The 26,840-nt window shown below is 41.3% G+C and overlaps 1 protein-coding gene across 1 annotated transcript in view; it reads right to left on the reverse strand.

The window, feature by feature from the left end:
- The window catches only part of LOC149238288 (vanillin aminotransferase-like), a 452,839-nt gene that overhangs the window by 354,701 nt on the left and 71,298 nt on the right, over nucleotides 1–26,840 (reverse strand). Inside the window, exons 3-5 of the mRNA XM_089372979.1 lie at nucleotides 22,582–22,787; nucleotides 22,357–22,441; nucleotides 20,341–20,413 (exon numbers count right to left, since the gene is read on the reverse strand). Coding sequence (XP_089229105.1) covers nucleotides 20,341–20,413; nucleotides 22,357–22,441; nucleotides 22,582–22,787 — 364 coding nt within the window. The remainder of the gene's footprint in view (nucleotides 1–20,340; nucleotides 20,414–22,356; nucleotides 22,442–22,581; nucleotides 22,788–26,840) is intronic.

Raw genomic sequence — 26,840 nt, forward strand, 5'->3', positions numbered from 1 at the left:
GGATTTCAAGTGATAGTGTGAGGTAATCTCATAATTCTTTCTGCCAGTATTTCTCTCTCTGTAACTGAATAACCTAGAGGTATTCGGAGATGTATTCAAAATTTGCTGCTGCTTAATAATAATAAACCCTCAGAACTGTTGCACCGGTTTTCCCGCATTGGGCTTTTCCGAGGACATTTGTCCAAAAACTAACGGTGTCTATTGTGTTGTATTTTCCTTCTTGCTCAGTATCTTGTTTCCTCTTATAATTTAATTAAGTCAAGGCTGTAGTGTATGTATTGCAATATTTGTCGTAGAAAACTGCAAGTAATTTGTTTAAAGGAATTTAACAAATAGGTGTAATATAATCAGTTGCTGCAGTAGCGGTTCTTGTTGTGGAATTTTCACATGGAATAAGAGCTGCAGGTGAAGCAAGAAGAGCAGAGCCAGTAGATCGAGTGCTGAGAAAAAGAGGGAGTTCGAAAAAGCTGCAGGAGGCAACAATTCGAAACCCCAGAGTGTTTACGCAGTCCAAGTCGAGAGGGCAGATTTTCAAGGCAGTCTCTCTCTGAGTGAGTTGACAAAGAGGACTCCCAGTTCGAATTTTTTGTCAAGGCAAAGGGAGCACCATTGAAGCCTCAATGTAAGGAGAGTTGGTGGGACACATATTTTTCTAGAGGCGGTTTGTTGGGCAGAAAATCATCAGAAGAAAGAGGAGAAGCACGACTGAGGGAATTTCTTCCTCAGAGAATTCCTAGCCAAGGAATTTGAATTCTCTAGAATTGAGAAGCAACAAGGGACAACAGTTTTATTAGCTCCAGCAGGGAGTGCGTAGGCTAGCCCAACAGCAGCACAGAAGATGGAGGAGATTTTCGACATTTTTTGTGGCAGAGATGGCAGCCGCATCTCCAAGAGGGAGGTGGGGAGATTTAGAGTTGTAGTTCGAAAGAGCTACATATGGGCAAGATCCTTGAGGAGTCCACCTCTTGGATCAATACCTTGCTACGGGAGTTCAGATCAGAAGTAGCAGGATGGACTAGTGTCGGATGGTGTCGAGGAGTGTCGAGGAGACAGTTGCAGTGGCTAGGAGCGCCAGAGTCTGAGTAGCGCAGAGCAGAGTTGGCAGCAGTGCAGATGGCACAGAGCAGAGGTCGTTAGTAGCGCAGTAGATTCAAAGGGTCAATGTTGAGACCAGCAGCAGTCAGGCTCCAACATTCACGCAGTATCATACTAAACACAGTTAGTTCAGTAATTTTGGATGGTTTTTCGTTGTTATAAGCAACAGTTTGCAGTGCAATAGCAGTTGGCAATGGCAATGCTAGCAACAACACAGATGCAGCAATTGAGAGGGAGTTGTAGTATGGATGCAGTGTTGACAGTGGCAGTGTCAGCAGCAGTACAGTTGCAGCAGCGACACAGTAGTTGGTGGACAGCATGTCAGACATCAACAGCGCAGAGGACGATGCTTAAGAGTCAGAGCAGTATGCAACAACGTATATTGTTAGAGCACATTCCTCGCTAAGAGGGGGTGTTGATTTGGGGTAGCATCGGATGTGCTCTAGATCTCAAGTTTTGCAGGGAGGCTTGGACACATGTATTCCAAAGAACCCATAAACCGTTTTGGGAAATTCCACCCAGAGACGATTATATTAAAATAATTAATATTTTTAATGGGGCTCCTAAGTCTAAACTTAGGAAAATTAAAATATTAATGGGTATTAATCTAATTGTGGGTGTAACTTCTAGAAGAAGATGGAGATCAAGCCAAAACGATATAAGCCTTTGATTAGGAGTTAATCTAGGCCGTTGGTTGTCCAACAGAAAGATATAAGAAGGGGCTTGAGGGTCATTTGGAAAACACACCGAGAGATCAAGAGATCGAATTTCTAAAGTGAGAAGTTCTCAGGAGGGAATTCGATTGAGGAGATTTCTTGCAGTGGAGGGGCAGGGATAGCATTTATAGAGAGAGAGATTTTCTTAGCCGAAGAATCATCAGCAGAGAGAGGCAGAGAGTAATCTAGCAGTGGCAGCACTGAGCCAGAGGGGATGACGCAAAGCCACGCAGAGGCAGCGCAAAAGCTAAGAGGGAGTCCGAAATTTGCAGAGGAAATTCGAGTTTCAGAAGCCGGGAGTCGAGGTGTGAGACTGGGAGGCAGAAATCGAACCTCCCAGGCAGCAACTTGACTAGCCAGAGGATTGATGCCTAGGCTGACGCAAATACTGCGCAAAGGCAAAGGCAGCCAGAAAAGCCGGGGCAATCATTCTGGGGTTGGATTAACCAAGATTTCCAGTGATATTGTGAGGTAATCTCACAATTCTCTCTGCCAATATTTCTCTCTCTGTAACTGAATAACCTGTGAGGTATTCAGAGATGTATTCAAAATTTGCTACTGCTTAATAATAATAAACCCTTAGAACTGTTGCACCGGTTTTCCTGCATTGGGCTTTTCCGGGGACATTTGTCCAAAAAATAACGGTGTCTATTGTGTTGTATTTTCCTTCTTGCTCAGTATCTTGTTTCCGCTTATAATTTAATTAAGTGAAGGTTGCAATGTATGCATTACGATATTTGCCATAGAAAACTGCAAGTAATTTGTTTAAAGGAATTTAACAAATAGGAGTAATATCATCAGTTGCTGCAATAGGGGTTCCTGTTGTGGAATTTTCACAATAAGATTAAAGTAAACCCTAGAACAATATCAAGAAAAAGGGTGAAAGAAAATTCATAACACACAATCTGTAAAAATTTACACAAGGGTTTGCAAAAATGAGCCCTTTATTATGATAGCACTTATCTCACTTGACAACAACAAAAATACAATAAGGAGGGGCTAGCCTCTTACAAAACAATTTTCAATAGCTAGATGTTGATTTTTGGTAGCATCGAATGTGCTCTAGCCATTAAAATTGTGGAGAGGCTTAGCACATGAGAACTCCAAGACCCAAAAATCGTTTGGAGAAATTCCACCAGGATAAAGAGATATTAAAATAATTAATATTTTTAATGGGGTTCCTAAGTCTGAACTTAGGAAAATTAAAATATTAATGTGTATTAATATAAGTTGGGTGAGAAAGTTCTAAATAACGAGGATCAAGCCAGATCTAATCTTAGTCGTTGATTAGGGACTTAATCTCGGTCGTTGAATCGTCAACAGGAAAAGTATAAGAGGAGGCTTGAGGGTCAGTTGGAGATACACCAAGTTGATAAGTCAGTTCGATTTTCTGGGGTGAGGTTTGCTGAGGAAATCCAGCAAGTGATCTGTTGCAGCGAGGGGCAGTTCGGCAGAAGGCCGAGAATACATATCAGAGAGGCAGAGAAAGTGTCAGAGAGAGCACAGAGCCAAGGAGGGTTGACGCAGAGGCAGCCAGGACTGACGCAGAGGCTAAGGAGGCCAGTGCAGAGGACACAGAAGGTTGTAAAACTGATGCAAACATCGTAGAGGGCTACAGGGTTGACGCTGGGCCAAAAAGGTTGCGTTGAGGAATTTTTGTGGGGCAGACTGGGAGCTGATCAGCTAACGCAGAGCCATAGGAGGGTGATGCAATCCCTGGAGGGTGACGCAGTTCCAGAAGATAGCTTGGAGCAGCTTTTGCTGTCCAGCTAAGGAACAATTGAAGTTGTTGTGGGGCCAATCATCCGGTTGCTAATTAGCCGAATATCTGTCTCCAGAAAGAGGTATTGCAAACAAGGAAATTCTCTAAAAGGTAAGCCATTTCTGGCACCCTAGTTGTATTCAGAAATTTGCATCATAATAAAACCCTCATATCTGCTACATCGGTTTTCCCGCATTGGGTTTTTCTGGGGACGATTGTCCAAAAATAACGGTGTCCCTTGTGTTGTCTCAGTCTATTTCAATTGTTGATCTGTATGTTTGTGAAGGCTTCAATTGCGTTTATTTCGATGTTTATATTATTAAATAACTTGTTAATGTAAATAACAAGTAGGAGATAATAAACCAGATATTGCAGTAGGGGTTTTTGATGTGTTAGATTCAGAAATTTTCACACTAGATAATAGCTAGCTAAAGGCTAGTTTTGACTCCTCCTCAACATAGTAATTTACTAGTCATCCATAAGTTGGAGACATGTAATTTTTTAATAAAATATTACAATATCATTTTTAATTCACCCACTAGGGAGTTGACTTGGAAAAAACTTCACAATTTAGCTAAAGATTCCCATTGTTCATGGTCCATGATGATCCATAGTCAAAATAGTAAACAATAATAGCTCAATGTTCTGCTTGCTCACCCTTGAAAATTTCAACTTGGTCACTTGGAGGAGAAATTTATCTTCTAATGGCTACTTTCTTCGTCCATTGCTCAACTAATTGGTCTAGTGGGTCTCCAACAGCTAGTTAGGTCCTCTAACGGCTAGTTGACATCACCAATGGCTATTTTTTACTTGAATTTTCCCTTTAGTAACTCGACTTAGCCACATGGATGTTATATCTCCAATGCCCTTGACTTTTTGATAATTTAAAAACCTGGGTATGTTGAAACAGGCCTAGATCTGGACTGGGTATCTCTTGGAATCTTCATATCTTGCCTAGCCTTTCAAAGCCAACAGTTGCATGCCACGTCATAATGCCCTAAGGTGGAGCTCTAACACCCTTGGAATGTGGAGAAACCTTGACATGGATTTTATTCCTCTCATTCTGTAGACCAATTTTGACATATTACATGTCAAATTCTGTCAAGATTTATCCCTATTAAGCCTTTCGGAATGTCCTACCACATCATCACACCCAAGTGGATGATCTCTAACACCCTTGAGGATTGGCAAAATATGAAACATGGATTTTATTCCTCATTGAGTAGACTACTTTTGACATAATGCATGTCACAAACAACCCACTGTTGCCCCTGTTCTATCACCTAGAAACTTGTTTTGACCTGTTGACCAAGTTTGACCAAGCTGTAACTAGCCACTACCTTCTCTAACTGGAAAAATTCAATGTGGCATGGATTTCACTCTTCAAACCACACATTATGAGACCAAGTTGACCTTTTGACCACCGAGACCATTTTGCATTGGGAATTGTGAACTACCTCCAAAAATGTGTAAAGTAGTCAAATTAAACGGCCATGCTCTAAGAGTTGTCTAAGGAATATTGGACCAAAGCCAAGACCACCTACAAGCTCTATAGACCATAACCATGTGGAATGACATAGGTGCACCTTGACGTAGGCTGGACTAGCCCAGACACCAATGATCACCCCTACAAATGTATGATCCCATAAAACCATAAGTCCGCAAGAGAGTTCACCTAAGGCCCTTCAATCCCAGTCAAGGTGAGAGTAACCCAAAGTGGAACTTCAAGGAACCAGCCATGGTCCGTGTTGATTTGGGGTAGCATCGGATGTGCTCTAGCCATGAAAATTGGTGGAGAGGCTAAAGCACATGAGATCTCCAAGACCCAGAAATGGTTTGGGGAAATTCTACCCGATTAGAGAGATCTTAAAATAATTAATATTTTTAATGGGTTCCTAAGTCTAAACTTAGGAAAATAAAAATATTAATGGATACTAATATAAAACTGGGTTAGAAGGTTCTAAATGACATGGATCAAGCCAAATCTAATCTTAGCCGTTGATTAGAGATGTAATCTCGGCCGTTGAAGACTCAACAGAAAAAGTATAAGAGGAGGCTTGAGGGTCAGTTGGAGAGACACCAAAGTGATCAGTCATTTGATTTTCTAGAGCGGGGTTTGCCAAGAGAAATCGAACCAGTGATTAGAATTGCAACGAGGGGCAGTGAGGGCATAGCAGAGAGGCAAAGATAGTGCCGAAAGACCAGCGCAGAGGTAGAGAGGCAGACGTAGAGCCAGAGGAAGCCACGCAGAGGCCAGCAGTGACTGCGCAGAGGGCCAAAGGGCCCGCGTGAGTGACACAAAGGCTGTAGAAGTAACGCAGAGGGCCAGAGAGGTTGTGCAGAGCCTCAGAGGGCTGACGCAGAGGGTTTCAGGCTGACGCAGAGGCCAGGAGGGCTGACGCAATGCCTCAGAGAGGCGTTGGAGAGAATTTCGTGGAGCAAACTTTCATAATATTTGCTTCCGAAGAGAGGTATTAATGCCAGATTAATTTCTCTGTAGGGTGAGTCAGTTTGGCACCCAGTTGTACTCTGAAAAGCTGCATAATAATAAAACCCTCAAAACTACTGCACCGGTTTTCCCAAGTTGGGTTTTTTCGGGGACGATTGTCCAAAAATAACGATGTCCCTTGTGTGTTTGTCTATTTCTTTCAGTTGATGATCTGTAGATGGTTGAGACTACATTGTGTTTATTTCAATATTTATATGGTTAAATAACGTGTTCAGTAATTAAACAAGTAGGAGAAATAAACTAGATAGTGCAGGAAAATTTCTAACTGGTTAGACTTAAAAATTTTAACATGGTATCAGAGGGTTGCAGATCATAGGAGAACTGAAGGCACTAGCTGAATCAGAGAATTTGCAGAAGAAATAGTTGTCTCGAGTGACAAAAGTTGTTCCTAAGCAGAAAGCAACAGAGAAGGGTTGACGCAGAGGGCCTGCGTCATCAGTTCGAGCCAGAGAAGGGGCCAACACAGAAGCAGTGAGAGGTAGAAGAGGCTCACGAAGAGCCATGTCATCCTGCTCAACCAAGTAGGAGTGACGCAGTTGGCTAGTGGAGCGATTCAGCCACTGTCGAGATTGCGCAGAGCCTAGAGGCTCAGTTCTTCAGTTGTTGGGGCATAGGAAGCTGTGGGCAGATTGTGGAGTGTGAAGCTGGTGGGGTGTTGTTGTTGTGGACATGGAACAGTACCTAACGGGACAGAACCAAGGTAGAAGAGAGTCGCTACCTAGGCGGATTTCTGGCCAAGAAATCCAGATCAGTGTTGCAGGAGCAAAGGAGATCGAAGACGTGCAATTCGACTGTTGGCAGAGAACTTCCAGGAAGGAAGTAGAGACTCAGAGGGAGTCGAAGAGAGAACTTCTAGGAGGGAAGTAGAGACTCACAGGAGTCGAAAAGAACAGCAGAGATGGCCATGAACAGACTGAGGGATCAGGATGGGCTGGACGGGGCGTCTAACTTTGTCATCTGGAAGGCCAAGATCCTGTCTGTTCTAGATAGACATCGTATCAAGGCCTTCGCCTTGAGAACCGTGGCTATCCCAGTCGACCCAGCTGATAACAAAAATTATGAGGATGAGATGGCCAAGGCAAAGTGCATAATCCTTAGAGGGGTCAAGGATCATGTAGTTCAGCATATTGCCGAGAAGAATACGGCAAAGGAGATGTGGGACACCTTGACGACATTGTATCAGGGCACTTCCGTGCAGAGGAAGATGCTACTGGAGAATCAATTACGGTCATATCAGATGCAGAAGGGGGAGTAGATAGATCACTTCCTCAGCAGGTTGCAGGAGATCCGAGACCAACTGACTTCCATAGGGGCCACGCCGGATCAAGAATTAATGGTGAGGACCACCCTGAACGCAGTCTCCGAGGAGTGGGAGACATTTGTCCAAAGCATTTTGGGCAGAGCGAATCTTCCAGATTGGGAAGAACTGTGGGCAGCTCTTCGCCAAGAAGAGATCAGACGGCTGACCAAGACGGGAAGTAGTGGCAAAGGAGCCCGGGTCAAGAAAGAAGAGGAAGAGGATGCGGCTCTAGCATCTGCAGGGCATCAAGGAAAGAGGAAGAAAAATGACTTCTCCAAGATTAAGTGCTTCAACTGTGGGGAGCTGGGCCATTATGCAACCCAGTGTCCCAGGAAGAAGAATAAGGGAGAGGCTTCTGACTCCAAGGAAGCACTGGCTAAGGCGGAGAAGGAGGTAGAGGATGATGACAATTGTGCCATGAATGTTCATGTACCTCTATAGAAGAGGTGGGGAGACATCGAGCTGTAGTTAGGAGGACTACAGGCGATGAGGGGCAGGATCCTTGAGGTACCCAACCTCTTGGATCATACCTGGCTACGGGAGCCCCAAAGTGAGAGTAGCAGGATGGCGGATGTCGGTAGAAGCGGATGTGGATGAAACGACAAAGAGTGCTAGAGTGCAGTAGTCCCTCGCAGCGCAGAGAGGTTGCAATAGTGCGAGAGGCACAGAGGAGGTTGCAGTAGTGCAGGATGGCACAGAGAGGCTTGCAACAATGCGAGGGGCATAGAGAGGCTTGCAACAGCATAGAGGCAGCAAAGGGAGCACAGGATAGCGGCAAAGAGAGCTTCAACATCGGGAGTGTTTCTAGCCTGACAAGGATGTCAATAGTTGGGTGGATCAGTTACTTACTTCTCAGTAACTGAGTTGCAGTGCAGTAGCAGTAGCACGATGTAGCATGATGAGAGAGAACTGCAGTGCAGAGGCAGTGTTGGGTAAAAGGACCAGCAGCAACACAGATGCAGAGGGAGCTGCCATACAGATGTAGCATTGGCAGTGGCAGAGCCATGGGCAGCAGTACAGGATGCAACAGTGCAGAGGATGTTGGGTGGGGAGGCCAAGAATCAACACAGGTACTGGTGTCGTATAATCAGGGTGATGCTCAGTGGTGGAGTATTACTAGAGCACATTCCTCGCTAAGAGGGAGTGTTGATTTGGGGTAGCATCGGATGTGCTCTAGCCATGAAAATTGGTGGAGAGGCTAAAGCACATGAGATCTCCAAGACCCAAAAATGGTTTGGGGAAATTCTACCCGGTTAGAGAGATCTTAAAATAATTAATATTTTTAATGGGTTCCTAAGTCTAAACTTAGGAAAATAAAAATAATGGGTATTAATATAAAACTGGGTTAGAAGGTTCTAAATGACATGGAACAAGCCAAATATAATCTTAGTCATTGATTAGAGATGTAATCTCGGCCGTTGAAAACTCAACAGAAAAAGTATAAGAGGAGGCTTGAGGGTCAGTCGAAGAGACACCAGAGTGATCAGTCATTCGATTTTCTAGAGCGGGGTTTGCCAAGAGAAATCGAACTAGTGATCAGAGTTGCAGCAAGGGGCAGTGAGTGCATAGCAGAGAGGTAGAGATAGTGTCAGAAGACCAGCGTAGAGGCACAGAGGTAGACGTAGAGCCAAAGGAAGCCACGCAGAGGCCAGCAGTGACTGTGCAGAGGGCCAAAGGGCCTGCGTGAGGGACACAGAGGCTGCAGAAGTGACGCAGAGGGCCCGAGAGGCTGTGCAAAGGCCAGGAGGGCTGACACAGTGCCTCAGAGAGGTGTTGGAGAGAGTTTCGTGGAGCAGACTCTCAGAATATCTGCTTCCGAAGAGAGATATTACTACCAGATTAATTTCTCTGTAGGGTGAGCTACTTTGGCACCCAGTTGTACTCTGAAAAGCTGCATAATAATAAAAAACTCAAAATTGCTGCACCGATTTTACCAAGTTGGGTTTTTCTGGGGACGATTATCCAAAAATAACGGTGTCCCTTGTGTGTTTCTCTATTTCTTTCAGTCGATAATATGTAGATGGTTGAGACTGCATTGTGTTTATTTTAGTATTTATATGGTTAAATAACTTGTTCAATTAATTAAACAAAGTAGGAGAAATAAACCAGATAGTGCAGGAAGATTTCTAACGGGTTAGACTTAGAAATTTCAACAGTCCGACCAAGACAACAAGATATAGACTCAAAAGTCATGACACAGGTCTAGAATACCTGAAGTCGTCGCCTACCTTCCCCAACTTGTGCGTGGGACCTCCTCGTCGTAGGGGATTGATCACTCCCACACCTGTATCGTTCCACAAGGCCTCACATGGTATCCCTACTGACATGCGAGGTAACAAGACCAATGAAGATTTCTCAATATTCTCACAGGGGATGACCCAAGAAGGGAAACAAAATGGTAGCCATCTCGTTAATGGTAGCCTTTTCTCATTTCGTTAATAGTGAATGACTTACTCCTTCATACCCGCACATTAGTTTCAAGAGCATCAACCAATGTCATCTCATTAAAAGTTATGAATTAGCTAGACTTAAAGACCACTAGGCCATACAAGCATGTATATCCAATAGATTCTAAAGAAATTAAAGTTTGTGGCTTAATCAAGCATCTCTAAGTAAAGCTAGCTTCCCTCTTGAACATCCCGTTATTAATGGTGTTGGGAATCACGATTGCCGTTAGGCCAAAACCTGCAGGTGTTAGTCATCGATCACATCGCCAAAGATAAGCATCCACGAGAGGGGGTTAGTCCATGTTGTGAAACACACGGGGAGCGTTGGTTTATCCAATGTCCAACAATCTCCCCCCAACGCGAGCCAAGTGTGTATCGAACTCATCACCTACGCTCTAATACCACTTGTTGGGAATCACGATTGGCGTTAGACCAAAACTCGCAGGTGTTAGTTAACGATCGCATCGCCAGAGATAAGGATCCATGAGAGGCGGTTAGTCCATGCGAAACACACGGGGAGCGTTGGTTTATCCAATGTCCAACAATCTCCCCACCAATGCGAGTCGGGTGTGTATTGAACTCGTCACCTACGCTCTAATACCACTTGTTGGGAATCACGATTGTCATTAGACCAAAACCCGCAGGTGTTAGTCAACGATCGCATCGCCAGAGATAAGGATCCACGAGAGGCAGTTAGTCCATGTCGCGAAACACACGGGGAGCGTTGGTTTATCCAATGTCCAACAAATGGATGTTCGATGTAGTAGTCATAGATGTTTTGAATTCTTAGGGAATGCTCCTATCATAGAATTAGGCCATAAATTTATGAGGTAGCATTAAATGGATTTATCTTATGCTACTATACCCACTTGTGTAAGATCTTGTCAACCTTGGCAACTCTTTACAAGGAGGCAAAATTTGGTGGTTTACCTTTGCAACCAGTGATAGTGGAATTGTCCAAAATTCAAGGGCATTGGAGATCTAGCTTCCATGTGGCTAAGTCAAATTACTTAAGGGAAAAGTCAAGTCAAAAATAGCCACTGGTGAACCCAACTAGCTGTTAGAGAGTCTAACTAGCCATTGGAAACCCGGTTGACCAATTAGTTGAGCAATGGACCATGAACAAAGGGATTTGAGCTAAATTGTGGAAATTTGTCCAAGTTGACCCCCTAGTGGGTGAATTAAAAATTATATTGTAATATTTTATGAATTAATTTACTAAGTCTCCAACATGTGGATGACTAGTAAATATTTTATTGAGGAAGAGTCAAATGAGCCGTTATAATTTGTTCTATAAAAGGCTAGCCTCTCCTCATTTGGAAATCGTTGTAGTTCATTTGAGACAAGTGTTATCTAATAAAAAGGGCTCATCTATCTTGCAAGCTTTTGTACACTTTGGATAATTGTGGAGTGGTTTTTGTTAATGTTCTTTGTCTTGCTATTGCTATTGGGCATTATTTTTATCTAATTTCATCTTGCTAATAATCAAATTTATTTGAAGACTAATGTTCTTTGCCATTGAGGAGCTAATACACTATGTGGAAGCAAGCAACTGGGGTAACCCAGTGGTTTGTTTTGGTTTTGTAAGTGAATCAATCTGAGGATTTTAACTACTTCGAAAGAGGGCTTTACTATTACAAGGATTTTCATCAAAGATAGGGTTCAAAAGGAATCTGTGGCTCTATATTATATTCCAACAAATCCAAGTAATTGATATTTTGACCATAGTTTTAAAAAATGGTCCACACAAACTCAAAGTCAGCTATGTTCACCAAGTTGACCCATAACCAAGTCAACTCAGCCCTCTGCTTAGTTTGGGGGACCAGTTTGGTAACCGAATTAGCCAGCAGCTGGTAATCTTGTCTTGGCATGTGTGGTACCAAACGAGTCCAACTCAGCCAAGTTTGTATTTACTTGGCTCAGTTGGACAGTGACCCAACATGCAAGCACTAACCGTGCAGCTTCTGCTTCTACTTCTACTATTACTACTACTGCAATTGTAGATGTCCCTAAGGAGTCCAAGCAGGCCAAAGACTCTGAGCCAGAGGCTGATTTCGTAGCTCACGCTGAGGATCCCATTTCTAGCAGGGGTAATGATTTTAACGATTGATCATATTGATCAATAACTTGTCCAATATACTATGTTAGTATGTAGTAGACCAGTAGCTTGTAGCATGTTTTTTCAACTCTAGAGGTCATTTAGGGCCTCACTGATTATGTATTTTGTTACTGATATGTATTGCACTTGGTGCCATTTTGATATATTCACCTTTACATGGTATATACATTAGAAAACTTTGCATAATTTGACTATAATGGTTTGGAAACTTTAAAATATAAGTTTTTCATTAGAATTTAAATACTTTGTTTATTGTTTAGTAAGCCAAGACATTAAAATCAGACTAGTCAAAGTCATGGCTGAGCTGAGTCTGTGTTGACCCTCGACTAATTCCAAGTCCAAGTCTGAGTTTTAGAACGTTGATTCTGACTAAACCCTTGACTAAATGGAAGTACAAGATGTTCAAGGAGCGACTTGGATTGGTGGAGAACATTTTTCTAAGTGAGAGGAAGTGTTAGATAGTGTACCTATAATTGTCTTCTACTGGGTTGGAACAAATATGGCAGATCTAGATGCCTTCTATTACAGTAGCATCACACAAATCCGTGCATCATTAAATTCTATATAGCATAATAATCTATAGATGAGGACGCATCAATAAAGAGACAGAGTGGACACATACTAATTTTAGTATTCAAACAGTGAGAACACATGCATGCATGCACTCATTCACTAGTTATATATAGAATAGGATAAGTTTATCCTTAGTCTTCAATTTAGAAATAAGGCACTAAAGTTATATAAGGTAGTTCTATTTTAATTTTAGCAATCTTTCTAATCTGATTTTGTATCCATTTGACAGGGTGCAGATCCTCCTTGGAGCGCACTCTGTTTCATGCAAATCCCAAGATCTAAGCAATACACCTATATTTGTAAACCCTAGGCATCCCCTCTCAGTTCTATAAGAGAAAGGGTTAGGGTATAGATTTTTATTAGAGAGCTTTAGTTTTATTTATTCCACAGAAAATTGTCTAGCGAATTTTCCTATAGCAGTATTTGGTTCAGCAATTGTGGAATAGCAGTAATAGGGATTCTTGACAGTGATCTACGTGTTCCATTTTATGTTTTCTATCTGTGTGTTTATATATTCTAGCAAGATTTAGATTGAAATTTGATTAGCATTTAAATTCAAACTATGTTAGTTTCCTGTAGGAGCAGAATCTGTTTACCATGCATTAGAAAAATTCATCAACAGTTTCACCTCCTGAATCTCCACAGAGTAGTGCTGATGAAGGGTGTTGGAGCAACAGGTTCATTACATCTCTGGACCCTCTGGAGACAGTCAATCAAAGGTGTAGGCCGACTAGGGAAGTTAACTAAGAGGTCCACTGGGCAATTGACTAATCAACATGACTAACTAAAAGGTTGTCCCAACTCAATCCACTGGTGCACAGGTCGAGGCAAAAAAGATGGAGATCTAGGCACACTCAAGCTGATCAAAGGTGACTGTCTTCCTTATTTTATGGGAGTTAGTTATACTTTGGATTATATATAGATAATCCATGGATTGGTCTATGATGGTGAAAAATCAAGTTTTGGAGTATTATTCCATATAGTGAACTACGTTCCTTGTGCTTCAAATATAACAGTTTATATCGACACCACAGTCACCACCTCTTCTTGGAATTCCTTGTTATTCACTTCTGTAGTTCCTTGGTTCTCCAACACAAGGTTTAGAGATTATATCCTTCACTATGTAATATAGAAAATTGCCTTCTACAATGTAGAAAACCTATGTGTACAACAAGAGGTATCCAAATATTTCTGTTGTTCAATTTAACATTGTTAAGTTTAGGTATGTTCTATGCTAGAGCAATTTATTTCAATTTTCACGATTAGAAATCACATCAGTTTTAAAGTAAACTGCAGATAGAACATAAATATAAATTGCAGAAGACAAGCCAAGACAAGAGGACACAAGATGTGGTGCTAGCCAGGGATAAACCCCAATGTGGGGAAACCCTTGATCAATTCTTCTTTTATGTTCTTCAAAGTTCAGCAGAGAGAGAGAGATAGTACATTTACAACAGAAGTCAACACTTTGACTTTCTATATCTATATGAGATCAGTTGAAGACATGTTGCTTCAACTGATTCTCCAAGGTGACTCCTGCTATCATTGTGCTGTATCTTGTCCATGTGTTGTAGCTCACCGTGTTACACTATGATGCACCCATCATCACAATGCTGGTCCTCATGCAGCTGCTGTCCCAGTGTTCATCATTGATGTACATGGTGGCACTGCTGCACCATTCTTACTGCTGTCCCAATGTCCTTGTTGCACTGTACTTACTGCTGTCTATGCTTTACTAGTTACATAAACATCATTAATGCAACAACATTTAGGAGCAGACTTCAATGCTTTCTTTTACTGTAACTGAGGCTTATCAAACAGTCCTTAAGGCATATGATAAGTACCTTCTTTTATCACAGAAAACTAGCTGTCCTAAGGACTCCTACAAGTTGCCCATCAAGCTGTCTCAACACATACAAGATACACTTCAGAATATGTGCATTAGCTCACTGTTTGAGGGTAATTAGGCTGCTGCAATTCTGGACTGGTTAGGGCAGCAACCATAGTCCCTAACAACCCTTAAACTAACCCAAAATTGCTTCTTCTTACTGTGGCTGTCCTCCAATAGGGTGCTGCCCTCCATGCTACTCTTTAAGGGCAGTTTCAAGCCCAACGCACAAACCTTTCACCCCAAAAATGACTGCGGCATTCTCTTAACAGAACTGTTCACCCTTCAACAATGCTCTGAGACAGTCCTTTCATTCTCAGCATTCAAGATCAAGACTGCAACCCGCAAGACAACACCTCGGCCTGCCTGAAGGCTGAAACAGCGTTCCATTCCTCGCTGTCCTATCCTTTGCTTGCTGTGCGTATTAGGGTCTATTTGCTGCAGAATTAGAGCCTCCCTCTGGCTATGGATTAGAGCCTCTTAGATCTACGGCTAGGTCTTCTTTTGCTGTTTCCTTAGCTGTGTCTTTAGGGCTCTTCTAGAATTGCGGCTAGGGCTTCTTTTGCTGCTTATTAGGGTCTCCTCAATGGCTGCGGATCTAGCCTTACCCAAGCCTTCCTTTGTTGCGGATAGGGCCTTCCCTTTAGCTGTGTATGAGGCCTCCTTTACTACGGCGAGATCTTCTTCAATTGCATACAGGTGTCTCTCCCTTCAACTGTGGCTAAGTGACCTTAGTTGACTGCGCCTAGGGCTCTCTTAGAAGACCCTTTCCACTACGTCCTCCTTGAGAGAGGACAACCCAAACGAGTGGAGAAGAGAGATCACATGAAGAGTGTGTCTCAAATGACTTCAAGTCCTCTTCTATTTATACTAAAACGTGGAGGTTGAATAGACATGACTGTTGGGCTTCTGAGCCTACACAAGACGCTGGCCGACTTGACAATTTGTCATATAACACAAATAAATTCATAACTTCATAAATACTTGTCGGAATCGGATGATCTTTTGATCAATCCTACACCTCTCGATGAGAGGGATCCAAGAAAAATATCAGCTGTCATAATAAGATGACCCACATGGAGTTTGGCCCTAGTTGCCAATTTTAACACTCCCTCTCAACTAGGGAGAACTCCATCCGCTGATCCATATGTCCAACTGTACTATCTCTGCCATCAGTGCACTGCACTGCTCTGCTCAGTTTTGCTCAGCTCTACTTTGCTCAGCTCTGCTCTTCTCAGCTTAGCTCTGCTCAGCTTTGCTTAGCTCTGCTCTACTCTACTCAGCTCTGCTCTGCTCAGCTCTGCTCTACTCAGCTCTGCTTAGCTCAGCTCTGCTTAACCATGAAGAAGAAGAATTGATCGAGAATGTCTCATACCATTCTCCATTGACCCGAAGTCAGTCTCAGAGTGTGTACCACTGGTCCCAGACCAGTCCTTTACTGACCCGAAGTTAGTTTCAAAGTATGTACCACTCTCACTAGTCCCAGACCAGTATCATTGATCCCAGATCAATGAAGGTCATCCTAGCATAGGGAGTACGGTAGATACAACGATGCGTCCATCGGTACTACTATGGTCCCTATCCTCATTTCCCTGCTCATTGATCAGATGAGAGGTACTTCCCATGAGTCCTGGACTGCATGGGTAGGATGCCTCGACAGGAGAACTAATCATCCTGTCCACAGGAGAGCGAATCATCCTGTCCACAGGAGAGCGAATCATCCTATCCAGTGGATGCCACGGAGAACTAATCATCCTGGCCTACAGGAGAACGAATCATCATGTTCCACAATCGCCATGGAGAACACATCATCCAAGCCCTCAGGAGAACTAATCATCCTGTTCCATAGTTGCCACGGAGAACAAATCAACCTGGCCCACAGGCGAACTAATCATCTTGCTCCATAGTCGCCACGGGGTGTCACAGGGGAAGGTTTAACCTGTCATTTTGTACACCACCAGGGGAGGGTGAGTCGCCCTGTCATCATATGTTGCTCCAGTAAGTACCCCAAGCCCCCCAAAGCTCCCAGAGCTCAATGCATGCAACATGCAGGACCCTTATAAGAAGGTCTCTCAACAACTCCAAGTCGTTCGGGAAAGTCACAGATTTGAGCTTTCCCTGGGGCTTTGACAAATGTCTATGACCTGTACATCATCTCAGTGTGATGGAGCCTCCTTGCTCATCGACTTACCATATCCCAGATAAGGCAGTATCTAATGTCTATCTGTTGGAGCAATCATCGAATACAGGATTCCTACAGTGGTATTCATCATGTGTACAAACAGCTCACTTAAGAGCTTCTGCAATGCAGCTTCACACGAGATCATACTCATAGCTATGTATTTGGTCTCGGCAGTGCTTATAGCAATCGACTTCTTCCTGCTCATCCATGATATCGAAGTAGAATCCAAAGAAAACCAACTCTGAGAAGTGCTCTAGTGATCCTCCACACTACCTGCCCAGTCAGCATTCGAATAATCCGGCAGTGTATCCATGAGAGATTGTGCCCTTAAGATATCTCAGAAGATTCTTGGCATCAATCCAGTGAGGCTCAATCAAATATGAGCTCACCATGCTGACTGCAAAACATATGTCTAGACAGAAGTTTACAAAGAACATCAACGCAAATGAGTTTATGAAATTCAGAGGCATTTCCCAAATCTGGTCCGACATCACTACCATATAACTTCTGAAAGTTAAGATCCATGAGGCAGCCATAGGCTTGTAGTTTATCATTCCACATCCAGAATCCAACTCCCTCTTACTTCTGCAAATGAGAGGGTCTGCACCTGTCAGAAATAGGTCGTCCTCATAAGGTGCCAGTATGAGAGGTCTATCATCTACAACCTTCAAACAATGGTTTGGATCGACTTCACTATTAGTGAATCTCAGCTTCATCAGACAGCTATCAATCCTCTCATATTAGGTCCGAGGTGTTTTACTTCAAGCCATAGTGGGCTTTCTTCCACCTGCACACATGAGATCCCCGATCATGAATCTCAAACTCCTCGGGTTGTTCCAAACCTGTGGACCTGCTACATAAGGGGAATGGTCCCCTTGTAGGATTTTCCTTCGGTACATCTCAGACATGTATCTTCACGTTCTTCTTGAATTCAGGCATCTAAGTCACCTTCTGACTCACATCGGGTAGGGCCCCATAAGGACCATTTTGCAACTTGATACAAATTGCCAACCCTGAACTCAAGAACATCTTAGAAAATTTTATTTTTAAACACGTACCTTTCCATCGATGAGTGCCACCCTGAAACCTTTGACTTCCATTGCTGAAATGGACACCAGGTTCTTCTTGTGATCAGGTACATAAAAGAGATTCTGTAAATGAATCTAGTTACCCTCATTCAATTGAGGGGTAACATTCCCTACACCCTTTTTGGGATAGGTGGCATCGGCTCCAAGTATAATCCCACGATTGTTTCCATCTCTACCAAATTAGAGAGTGCACCCATCTATCCGATGAAGTGCCTTGAAGCACTACAATCAATAAGCCAGATTCCCAAAGAATCTGAAGGAGAGGGCCAATACAAGATAACGCTTCTTTATCTTATCAGAAACAACATTTGATTCTTCATACCTGGGGTTCCTTGCTTTCTATGAAGAGTCGGCCATTTCCTTGAAGACCTGCATTACCTGTCATTCCTTTGATCATTGAAGATGTCCCTGGAATGTTTGTTATCTTCATCAAGAGTTGTGTCTCTACCATTCGGACACTCCTTCGCATAATGGCCGAACTAGTTATCTGCCTTTCCTTCCACCCTGAGATCCGGTCTTCCAATGAAGTGATCTTTAGGTAGGCCATATTCCGCTACGCCATTCTGATAATATTCTCTACTTCAACTTCACCCTTGGTGAATTTGAAGAGGGATGAGGAATCCACTGATCCTTTTGTCCTTTCCCAACTGTCTTCGGTGATTTCTCTTTCACTCTTGCTTGGGCATTGTCTTCACCTCAGCTCTGATACCATGTTAAGTTTAGGTATGTTCTATGCTAGAGCAATTTATTTCAATTTTCACGATTAGCAATCACATCAGCATTAAAATAAACTGCAGATAGAACATAAATATAAATTGCAGAAGACAAGCCAAGACAAGAGGACACAAGATGTGGCGCTAGCCAGGGACAAACCCCAATGTGGGGAAACCCTTGATCAATTCTTCTTTTATGTTCTTCAAAGTTCAGCAGAGAGAGAGAGAGATAGTACATTTACGACAGAAGTCAACACTTTGACTTTCTATATCTATATGAGATCAGTTGAAGACATGTTGCTTCAACTGATTCTCCAAGGTGACTCCTTCTCCTATCATTGTGTTGTATCTTGTCCATGTGCTGTAGCTCACCGTGTTACACTGTAATGCACCCATCATCACAATGCTGGTCCTCATGCAGCTGCTGTCCCAGTGTTCATCATTGATGTACATGGTGCCACTGCTGCACCATGCTTACTGCTGTCCCAATGTCCTTGTTGCACTGTACTTGCTGCTGTCTATGCTTTACTAGTTACATAAACATCATTAATGCAACAACATTTAGGAGCAGACTTCAATGCTTTCTTTTACTGTATAACTGAGGCTTATCAAACAGTCCTTAAGGTATATGATAAGTACCTTCTTTTATCACAGAAAACTAGCTGTCCTAAGGACTCCTATAAGTTGCCCATCAAGCTGTCTCAACACATACAAGATACACTTCAGAATATGTGCATTAGCTCACTGTTTGAGGGTAATTAGGCTGCTGCAATTCTGGACTGGTTAGGGCACCCAACCATAGTCCCTAACAACCCTTAAACTAACCCAGAATTGCTTCTTCTTACTGCAGCTGTCCTCCAATAGGGTGCTGCCCTCCACGCTACTCTTTAAGGGCAGTTTCAAGCCCAACGCACAAACCTTTCACCCCAAAAATGACTGCGACATTCTCTTAACAGAACTGTTCACCCTTCAACAATGCTCTGAGACAGTCCTTTCATTCTCGGCCTTCAAGATCAAGACTACAACCCGCAAGACAACACCTCGGCCTGCCTGAAACAGCGTTCCATTCCTTGCTGTCCTATCCTTTGCTTGTTGTGCGTATTAGGGTCTATTTGCTGCGGAAGTAGAGCCTCCCTCTGGCTATGGATTAGAGCCTCTTAGATCTGCGGGTAGGTATTCTTTTGATGTTTTCTTAGCTGTGTCTTTAGGGCTATTCTAGAATTGCGGCTAGGGCTTCTTTTGCTGCGTATTAGGGTCTCCTCAATGGCTGCGGATCTAGCCTTACCCAAGCCTTCCTTTGTTGCGGATAGGACCTTCCCTTTAGCTGCATATGAGGCCTCCTTTACTGTGGCCAGATCTTCTTCAACTGCATACAGGTGTCTCTACCTTCAACTGCGGCTAAGTGACCTTAGTTGACTGCGCCTAGGGCTCTCTTAGAAGACCCTTTCCACTACGTCCTCCTTTAGAGAGGACAACCCAAACGAGTGGAGAAGAGAGATCACATGAAGAATGTGTCTCAAATGACTTCAAGTCCTCTTCTATTTATACTAAAACGTGGAGGTTGAATAGACATGACTGTTGGGCTTCTGAGCTTACACAAGATGCTGGCCGACTTGACAATTTGTCATATAACACAAATAAATTCATAACTTCATAAATACTTATCGGAATCCGATGATCTTTAGATCAATCCTACACCTCTTGATGAGAGGGATCCAAGAAAAATATCAGCTGTCATAAATAAGATGACCCACATGGAGTTTGGCCCTAGTTGCCAATTTTAACAAACATGAAAGGATAATACATTTTGAAAATATACTTTGCATAGAGACGATATGCAAAAACTAAATTGGAGAAAGGGATTCCAGATATAGCTCATCTTTTGAACAGAAAATGCAATCTGATTCTCTTAAGAAAATGAACTTTGGAAAGGGTGTTGTCTAATTACCCAAAGGATTGCACCACATGCCTGCAAGTGCATCAAGATACTTATTCCCATTAGTATCATATACAAAAACACCCTGCATACAATTCAGTCATGGTATGCTTATATCAGTATAACAGTATTCTTAAAAAATTTCATTGCTATAACACTAAAATACATGTTAGCATAATTACCAAGAAATATCTCTTCGACTACCAACATATATCACTTCAACATGCATTCATAAGATGTTATTTTTTTTTCCAGTATAACTGACCTGGAAGACTAAAATTATTATCATACATTTACTCAAAACACAAGGAATCTAATCCAGTCCACTATCATTCTTTGCAGATACAAAAAATCTGAACTTATGATAATTTCATTCTAATAGCGATGTCATGGAGGGTGCCAAGGGACCATGACATGTTTTTTGAAAGCTAGAAAAGACTCATCAGCTACAAGAGCTGCTATTATTAGAGCCATAGTAATCCTCTGCTACCATGTTGGTTTTCCTATAATGAATGGAATATAAATTAAATTAAGTAAAGACTACCCTTTTACAGAACGAAGGTGTATTATGTTATCCACATTGTAGTCCAGGTGAGCACCATATATATAACAGACTACAAAAGATAATGACAATCCATAGGTTTACTTTTGACTATTATCATTTTTATTTCAGACAAGTGCTTTTCAGAGAAAAAAAAACTATTATTATTGGTGTTGCAAGACTTGCCGATTAGTCAATAAGTCAAATTCAAAACAATAAAATTGGCAATTTGTGAAAATTTTGGTAGACTCCCAAATTATTTGAAAAAATGGCGAGTTCACCAAGTCACTCCCAAAATTTTTCCAAAAACGTCTGATAGGGCAGAAATTAGTTTAAAAGTTTATTTTTGGCAGTTCATTCTGCAACTTTACCTCAGTGCTCCAGTAGAGAGGAAAGTGGTGCTTAATAAATGCACAGGTACTTTAATTTAGTTGAAAAAATATTAAATTTTCTTCATTTTTTAATGATCGAGAATATTTTGCCAGTTTGACAATTTTTTCCAAAACGTTTCCAGAGTCAACTATTTGGGACCACAGACAATTTATTCCTGTGTCTAAGTTCAACACTGATTTATAACTGGAAGCAGATAATCTATAACATAAACAGAAGAATAAGTAGCCTAAAAAAGAAGATAATCAATAGCATAAATGGAACAGCAATGATTGAATTCCAGAATATGGTAAAATGTAAATAAGAGGTCCAGCAGAAGATTATCTATGTCGGGCACCCTTGGATAGTCTTTGTAAGATCAAAGCAAAGTCGGAAGATTTAGTACAAAAAGACCTACTTTTTGAACTCTATTCATCTCTTGCTCAATCCAAAACAGTCCAAAAGCCATACATCAAGACATGCACTAAGAATTTTGAAGTAGATAGCATTTATTATTAGAAGATTGAACCTTACAACATCATGAAAATGAAGTTCAAATCTAAATGCAAAAACAGCTGGCCCAAACCGGCTCATCAAGTGAATGAAAGTGCAGCTGAATAGATTCATGGAATACGCAGTTGAATTACAAAAAATCCACTAAAAATGACTGAGTTTGCCATTTATTACAAGCAATTAAGAACATGCCTATTGAAAAATATTTCTTGAGATTAATGATACATCACTTTTCCCATTGCAAACAAGTTAATAACTGAAGGGCTCGAAGCATATTGAATTTGAGCATTTCTTGTTATAATAAAATAGAGAGGAAATATATCAATGTTGCAAACATCAGCATCGGTATAAAATTGGCAAGGATCCGGAAAAACCAAAATATCGTGAAAATCAAGAAAATATCAGTAAAAATCGGCAAACATAGGCAAAATTAAGATACCACCAAAATATCGGTAAAAATCGCCAAACATCAGCTAGGGCAAAAAATCACAATTTTGCAATTTTTTCGCTATAAAATTGGGATGTTTACAACAGTGAAATATATCACCACAAACAAGATATAAGCAGACATAATATAATGTGTTCATTGCATTCATCCTATATACCTCAGATTTGTCAATTATCAATGGATGTGTATCTGAACTCTGCCACCCTGCGGTGAATGGGGAAAGCATGTGATGTCCTTTGTATCTGAAATAAACATCCAGGTCTAATGAGTTGAGAAATCCACCACACCATGAACATGAAAAAGAAAACAGTGTAGCTTAGCAGCATTCTTTTGAAAAAAAGAACTTCATTATTAACATCAAATAGTAATGGAGATTCCATACTTCTCTTTTGGAACCTTTTGCTCCATAGAATCTGAAACTTCCTTCTGTGCCTTGGCATCATTCGGTTCCAGAACAGGTGCACCAAGAGAGTCTGTCACGCCCTCCTGTGCAGATGCCACTGAACTGTTCCATCTGGTAGCCACAGAAAATGTTTGTGACTCTACCTCTCGAGCACCAATCACAATTTGTCTTGTCAAGAAAGGTAACTGGACAATTCCAACAGAAAAAAGGTTCTCAAGATTACATTGAACAAAGAACTAAATATAAGCACATCAGAGTTATAATATGAAGCATAAAGTATATTTGTTTTTCATACTTCAAAACTAAAGTTCTAGCCTGATTTGAGGATGTCACTCCTGTTTGAAAAAATAAAAAGAAATTTTATCGTTTTATTGAAGCTGCAAAATAAGTGAAAGAAAGCTCCTTCAAGCTCATCATCATTCCTTCCAGATGCCTTAGCAAATTAACTTCTCTCTCCATGCAATAATGACAACTATACATTATGTATTTGAATGTTTTTACTTTTTTCATTCAAGCTTAAGAGATAAAAGTATTTTCAATATCCACTGATTCTTAATGGTAATTTTTTATAATTAGACTTTTCCTTCTCTTTCTACATAGAAATAAAAGGCGTAGCTTCTAATATTAGCAACAAAAAATATATTTTAAAATCAAAGTTGGTCTGAACCATATGAATTGCAGGATCAATAAACATGTTTTCGCACTAGTTAAAATTATAAAGGATAGTTTTGAAAACTCAATATTCATCTACTTTGTGGCAATGCTTTCTTCAATGGAATAATTTTGAGCAATTTCTTGTTTGAGATTAGAGGATATTTGATTAATTCAAAATCAATAGGAACAAGATAAAAAGAATATCTTTGAGCTTTTCCAGGTAGACCTTTTCTTTAATCATACCCTATGTTCTCTAACAGGGAAAATACAATAAACCCTTGTAAATCTTGACATGAAATGAAATTATATTAATGTCTACCAACGACCAAAATTGGTCAATAGGACTGGAGAGTACAAATTGCCAAAATGGGCAAGGGGGCTGCGCAAAAATCATCACTCAAGGATACAAAAGAAAAGAAACGCTAGACCTACAAGATCAAGAAGAAGAATCGTATTTATTGTAGGAACCTGGCGCTAAATACAATCTCAAAGTAGTAGAGAAATAGACTATAAGTAAGAAGAGACAATGGCTATTGTCATTAGAGCCAGGAATGGGAATGTCCACCCTAAGAACCTACCTAATAATGTCCCCTGGAGAATGGCTTGGACTAGTGGGCCACAAGGGAGTGATTTGTAGTGGTTTCCTAAATGTTCCAGTGCGGGTAGGAGAAGAAACTAGAGATGAGGTGGAAGTGAGGATGGAAGCTTTCATATCATCCAAAGACAAGAAGGTCCTAGTAATAGATAAGATAATTTTATTAATGTCCAACGAATAACCACAAAAGTAGGTCAATGGGACTAAAGGATACATCTAGTACGAGTACAATGAGGGAGTGCAAATGCAACTCCTAGAAAATGCCAAACCTAAATATAGGATAAAATGAAGTAAAGAAGGATACAAAAATAGAACAGCCTCATAAACATGTATGTAACTGAATCAAAGGCCCCAGATGATGTAGAATACTAAGTGAATAAGTCCAAGGCTGGAGGTCAATGATGTCAAGAAAGCTTGAGTCTGATAGCCGACAAAAAGGGGGGCGACAATGGCGTTGGCTTGTTATCGAAGTCCTTTGGATCCAACAAGGTGTCTAGTGGTTCGATCTTGGGGGGATGTAGGAGTAAGGGTTAACCCTAGCATCTGAGGCCGAAGGAAAGAAGCTTTGGATAAGTCTCTACCTGCTCTAATGGGGCTAGGGAGGAGTCCGTTGGGGAGGGGGCACCCTGCTCGGGAATCATCTAGAACTAATCCCACTAATGCTTGGGGTGTGAGTGAATTGATGTGTTGTTCGGCGCCTCCACAATGGTCTCGAGGATACCGGGTGGCTTCACAAAGGGGGGACTGAGGGAAGACCCGAGGTCTCACTATTCTACTATCTAAAATTTGGAACTCAGCTCATCGCTTGTTGCTTCGATCAGGCGAATCAACCTGAAAGTATGATGTGATCATCTGAATCGCCCCCGAGTGAGGCGAGGTATGTAGGATCTATTAATTCATCCCTTTGTAGGAGAATTGCATTAGTATCCCTTCAACTCCAAATTTGACCTGACTTGGAGGTCAAGCACAACATGTCAAGGAGCAATTTCAGATGGATTTGTGACTATCACACTAGGGAACTCCTTCACTGTTAAGTCATTCAAGATATACCAATAGCCCTGGATCTTAGAAAGGAAGATCTGAGCCCCTTTGTTATAAGGAAAGCGAGACAAGTCAAAACAATGGTGAGCACCAGGAAGTGAAGAGTTTAAAAATGTTAGTGAGAACCTAAGTTTAACGATCCATAGCAGCCCTAAACAATGAGAAACTTAACATTGAAATTAAATTAAATTTTTATTAATGTCCTCAAGTAATCAAAAAGAGATCAATCAGACCAGTAGACAAATTAGCATATAAGATAAGATAATTATATTAATGTCCAACAAATGACCCTAAAGTAGGTTGATGGGACTGTTGAGTACAATGATATTGATACAAAGCAGGAGTACTAAAAAGTCTCTTGTATAAAGAACAAGAAGTAGAAACATGAAGTTTATATGTGAAAACATGACAAAACCCTTGAATCTAAGTGCGAGAAGCCACAATGGAAGGGAGATGTGCAAAGGGAAAGGATCTAGGGACTAGGTCATGATCCACTAGATCTATCTCTCCTAACATCCAAGACCAAATGAAAAAAACTCAAGATAGAATGATGTCCCGAAGAAGAGCTAAGGGAATATCTGGACCCTCCACTATGCTACTACTTGTCTACGATAACTCATTGTTGATGTCTAGGTTATATAATTTGCCTGCTAGTAAGGGATCTAGTCTGGCAATGTTTTTGAGGTCTTTAGGAAGGGGAAATGGTCACTCTGGTCCACACGAATCAAGAGCTAGAAGCAATGATATTATCAGATTGTCTCTTATTGCCCCTAGTTGATGGGAGCACCGTAAAGGAGGAGGTAATCCACCGAACAAAATCTGGCTTAAGGGGAGGTTGGAGAGTGTGCGTACAAAGTGTGAGGACCTTCTACATGTAAAGGGCTAGACATCTTTGGTCTACATACTAGAAGAGACTAGAAAGGGTCCGCATCTTCCTAAATAGGCAATGAAATCTCCCATGGATCTCAATAGTAAATGGGGCAACAGAAGATGAGGTGTTCCTTTGACTCAATCTCTTGGAGATGCCATTGCTTTGGAATCTGTCTTCTGTATCCATCAAATCAATATTTTAGTTGGTGACACGTTTCAAATCAACCACTATGGTTCATCTTCAGGACGAATAGATCTTGAAGATGACATTGCTAGCAAATCCTGTCTAAACAATCTATCCGGTAGTCCATCTAATTCTACAGTTGATGAGATCCAACTCTAAACTATCCTAAGGGAATACAAAGGGCGTGCATCCAATGATGAAGCATGTAATGGTGATGAACAATGAATCCATCCCTCATCATCATGAAGTTCTCAGCATAGAAGGCCATCTTCAGACATAACCCACCCTAACACAACCCACCCTAAAGGTTTATCCAAGTGATCTGCACATAGTTCCTATAGATATCCTCACAAATGACTATATTTGTCTCCTGTACGGTAAAATCAAAGAGAGCGCTTAATCCATCTATCAAGAAATATATATTTAGGATTTAAATTTAGAAGAATATAAGAGAAGAGATAAGAAAACAACAAGGAAATTACATTAATGTCCAAAAATGGGACTTGTTACCCCTCATTTTACATGAGGCCTACATTAGTAAAATTCTTCACTATTCTTATGATTTTCATTACAAATACAGGTTTACAGGTTGATCTTTGGATCACCTAAGGGTTGTGTTTCCACTTGATGAGATTATTAGTCATGGATAGCTTGATAATATTGATGCTTTGGTTATCTTGATGATTTCTTTCCTTTCATGCTAGTAGACTTGGTTGTGGAGCCTCTATGATCTTGTCGATGGTTCATGATACATATTGATGTTTGACTCCCTTTATGAAACACTCTAGCACTATTGAGCTAAGCAAACATTGTATTAGCATCTTCGTGTGATTGGTTTCATGATGGCATAGAACACTTGGCATTCTCCCTTTGCTGTTTGACATTCTTCTTCGA

This window comes from Pinus tabuliformis, chromosome 8, assembly GCF_031772625.1.
Source record: "Pinus tabuliformis cultivar Carrire ecotype Pingquan chromosome 8, CPIR1, whole genome shotgun sequence".
Lineage (NCBI taxonomy): Eukaryota > Viridiplantae > Streptophyta > Pinopsida > Pinales > Pinaceae > Pinus > Pinus tabuliformis.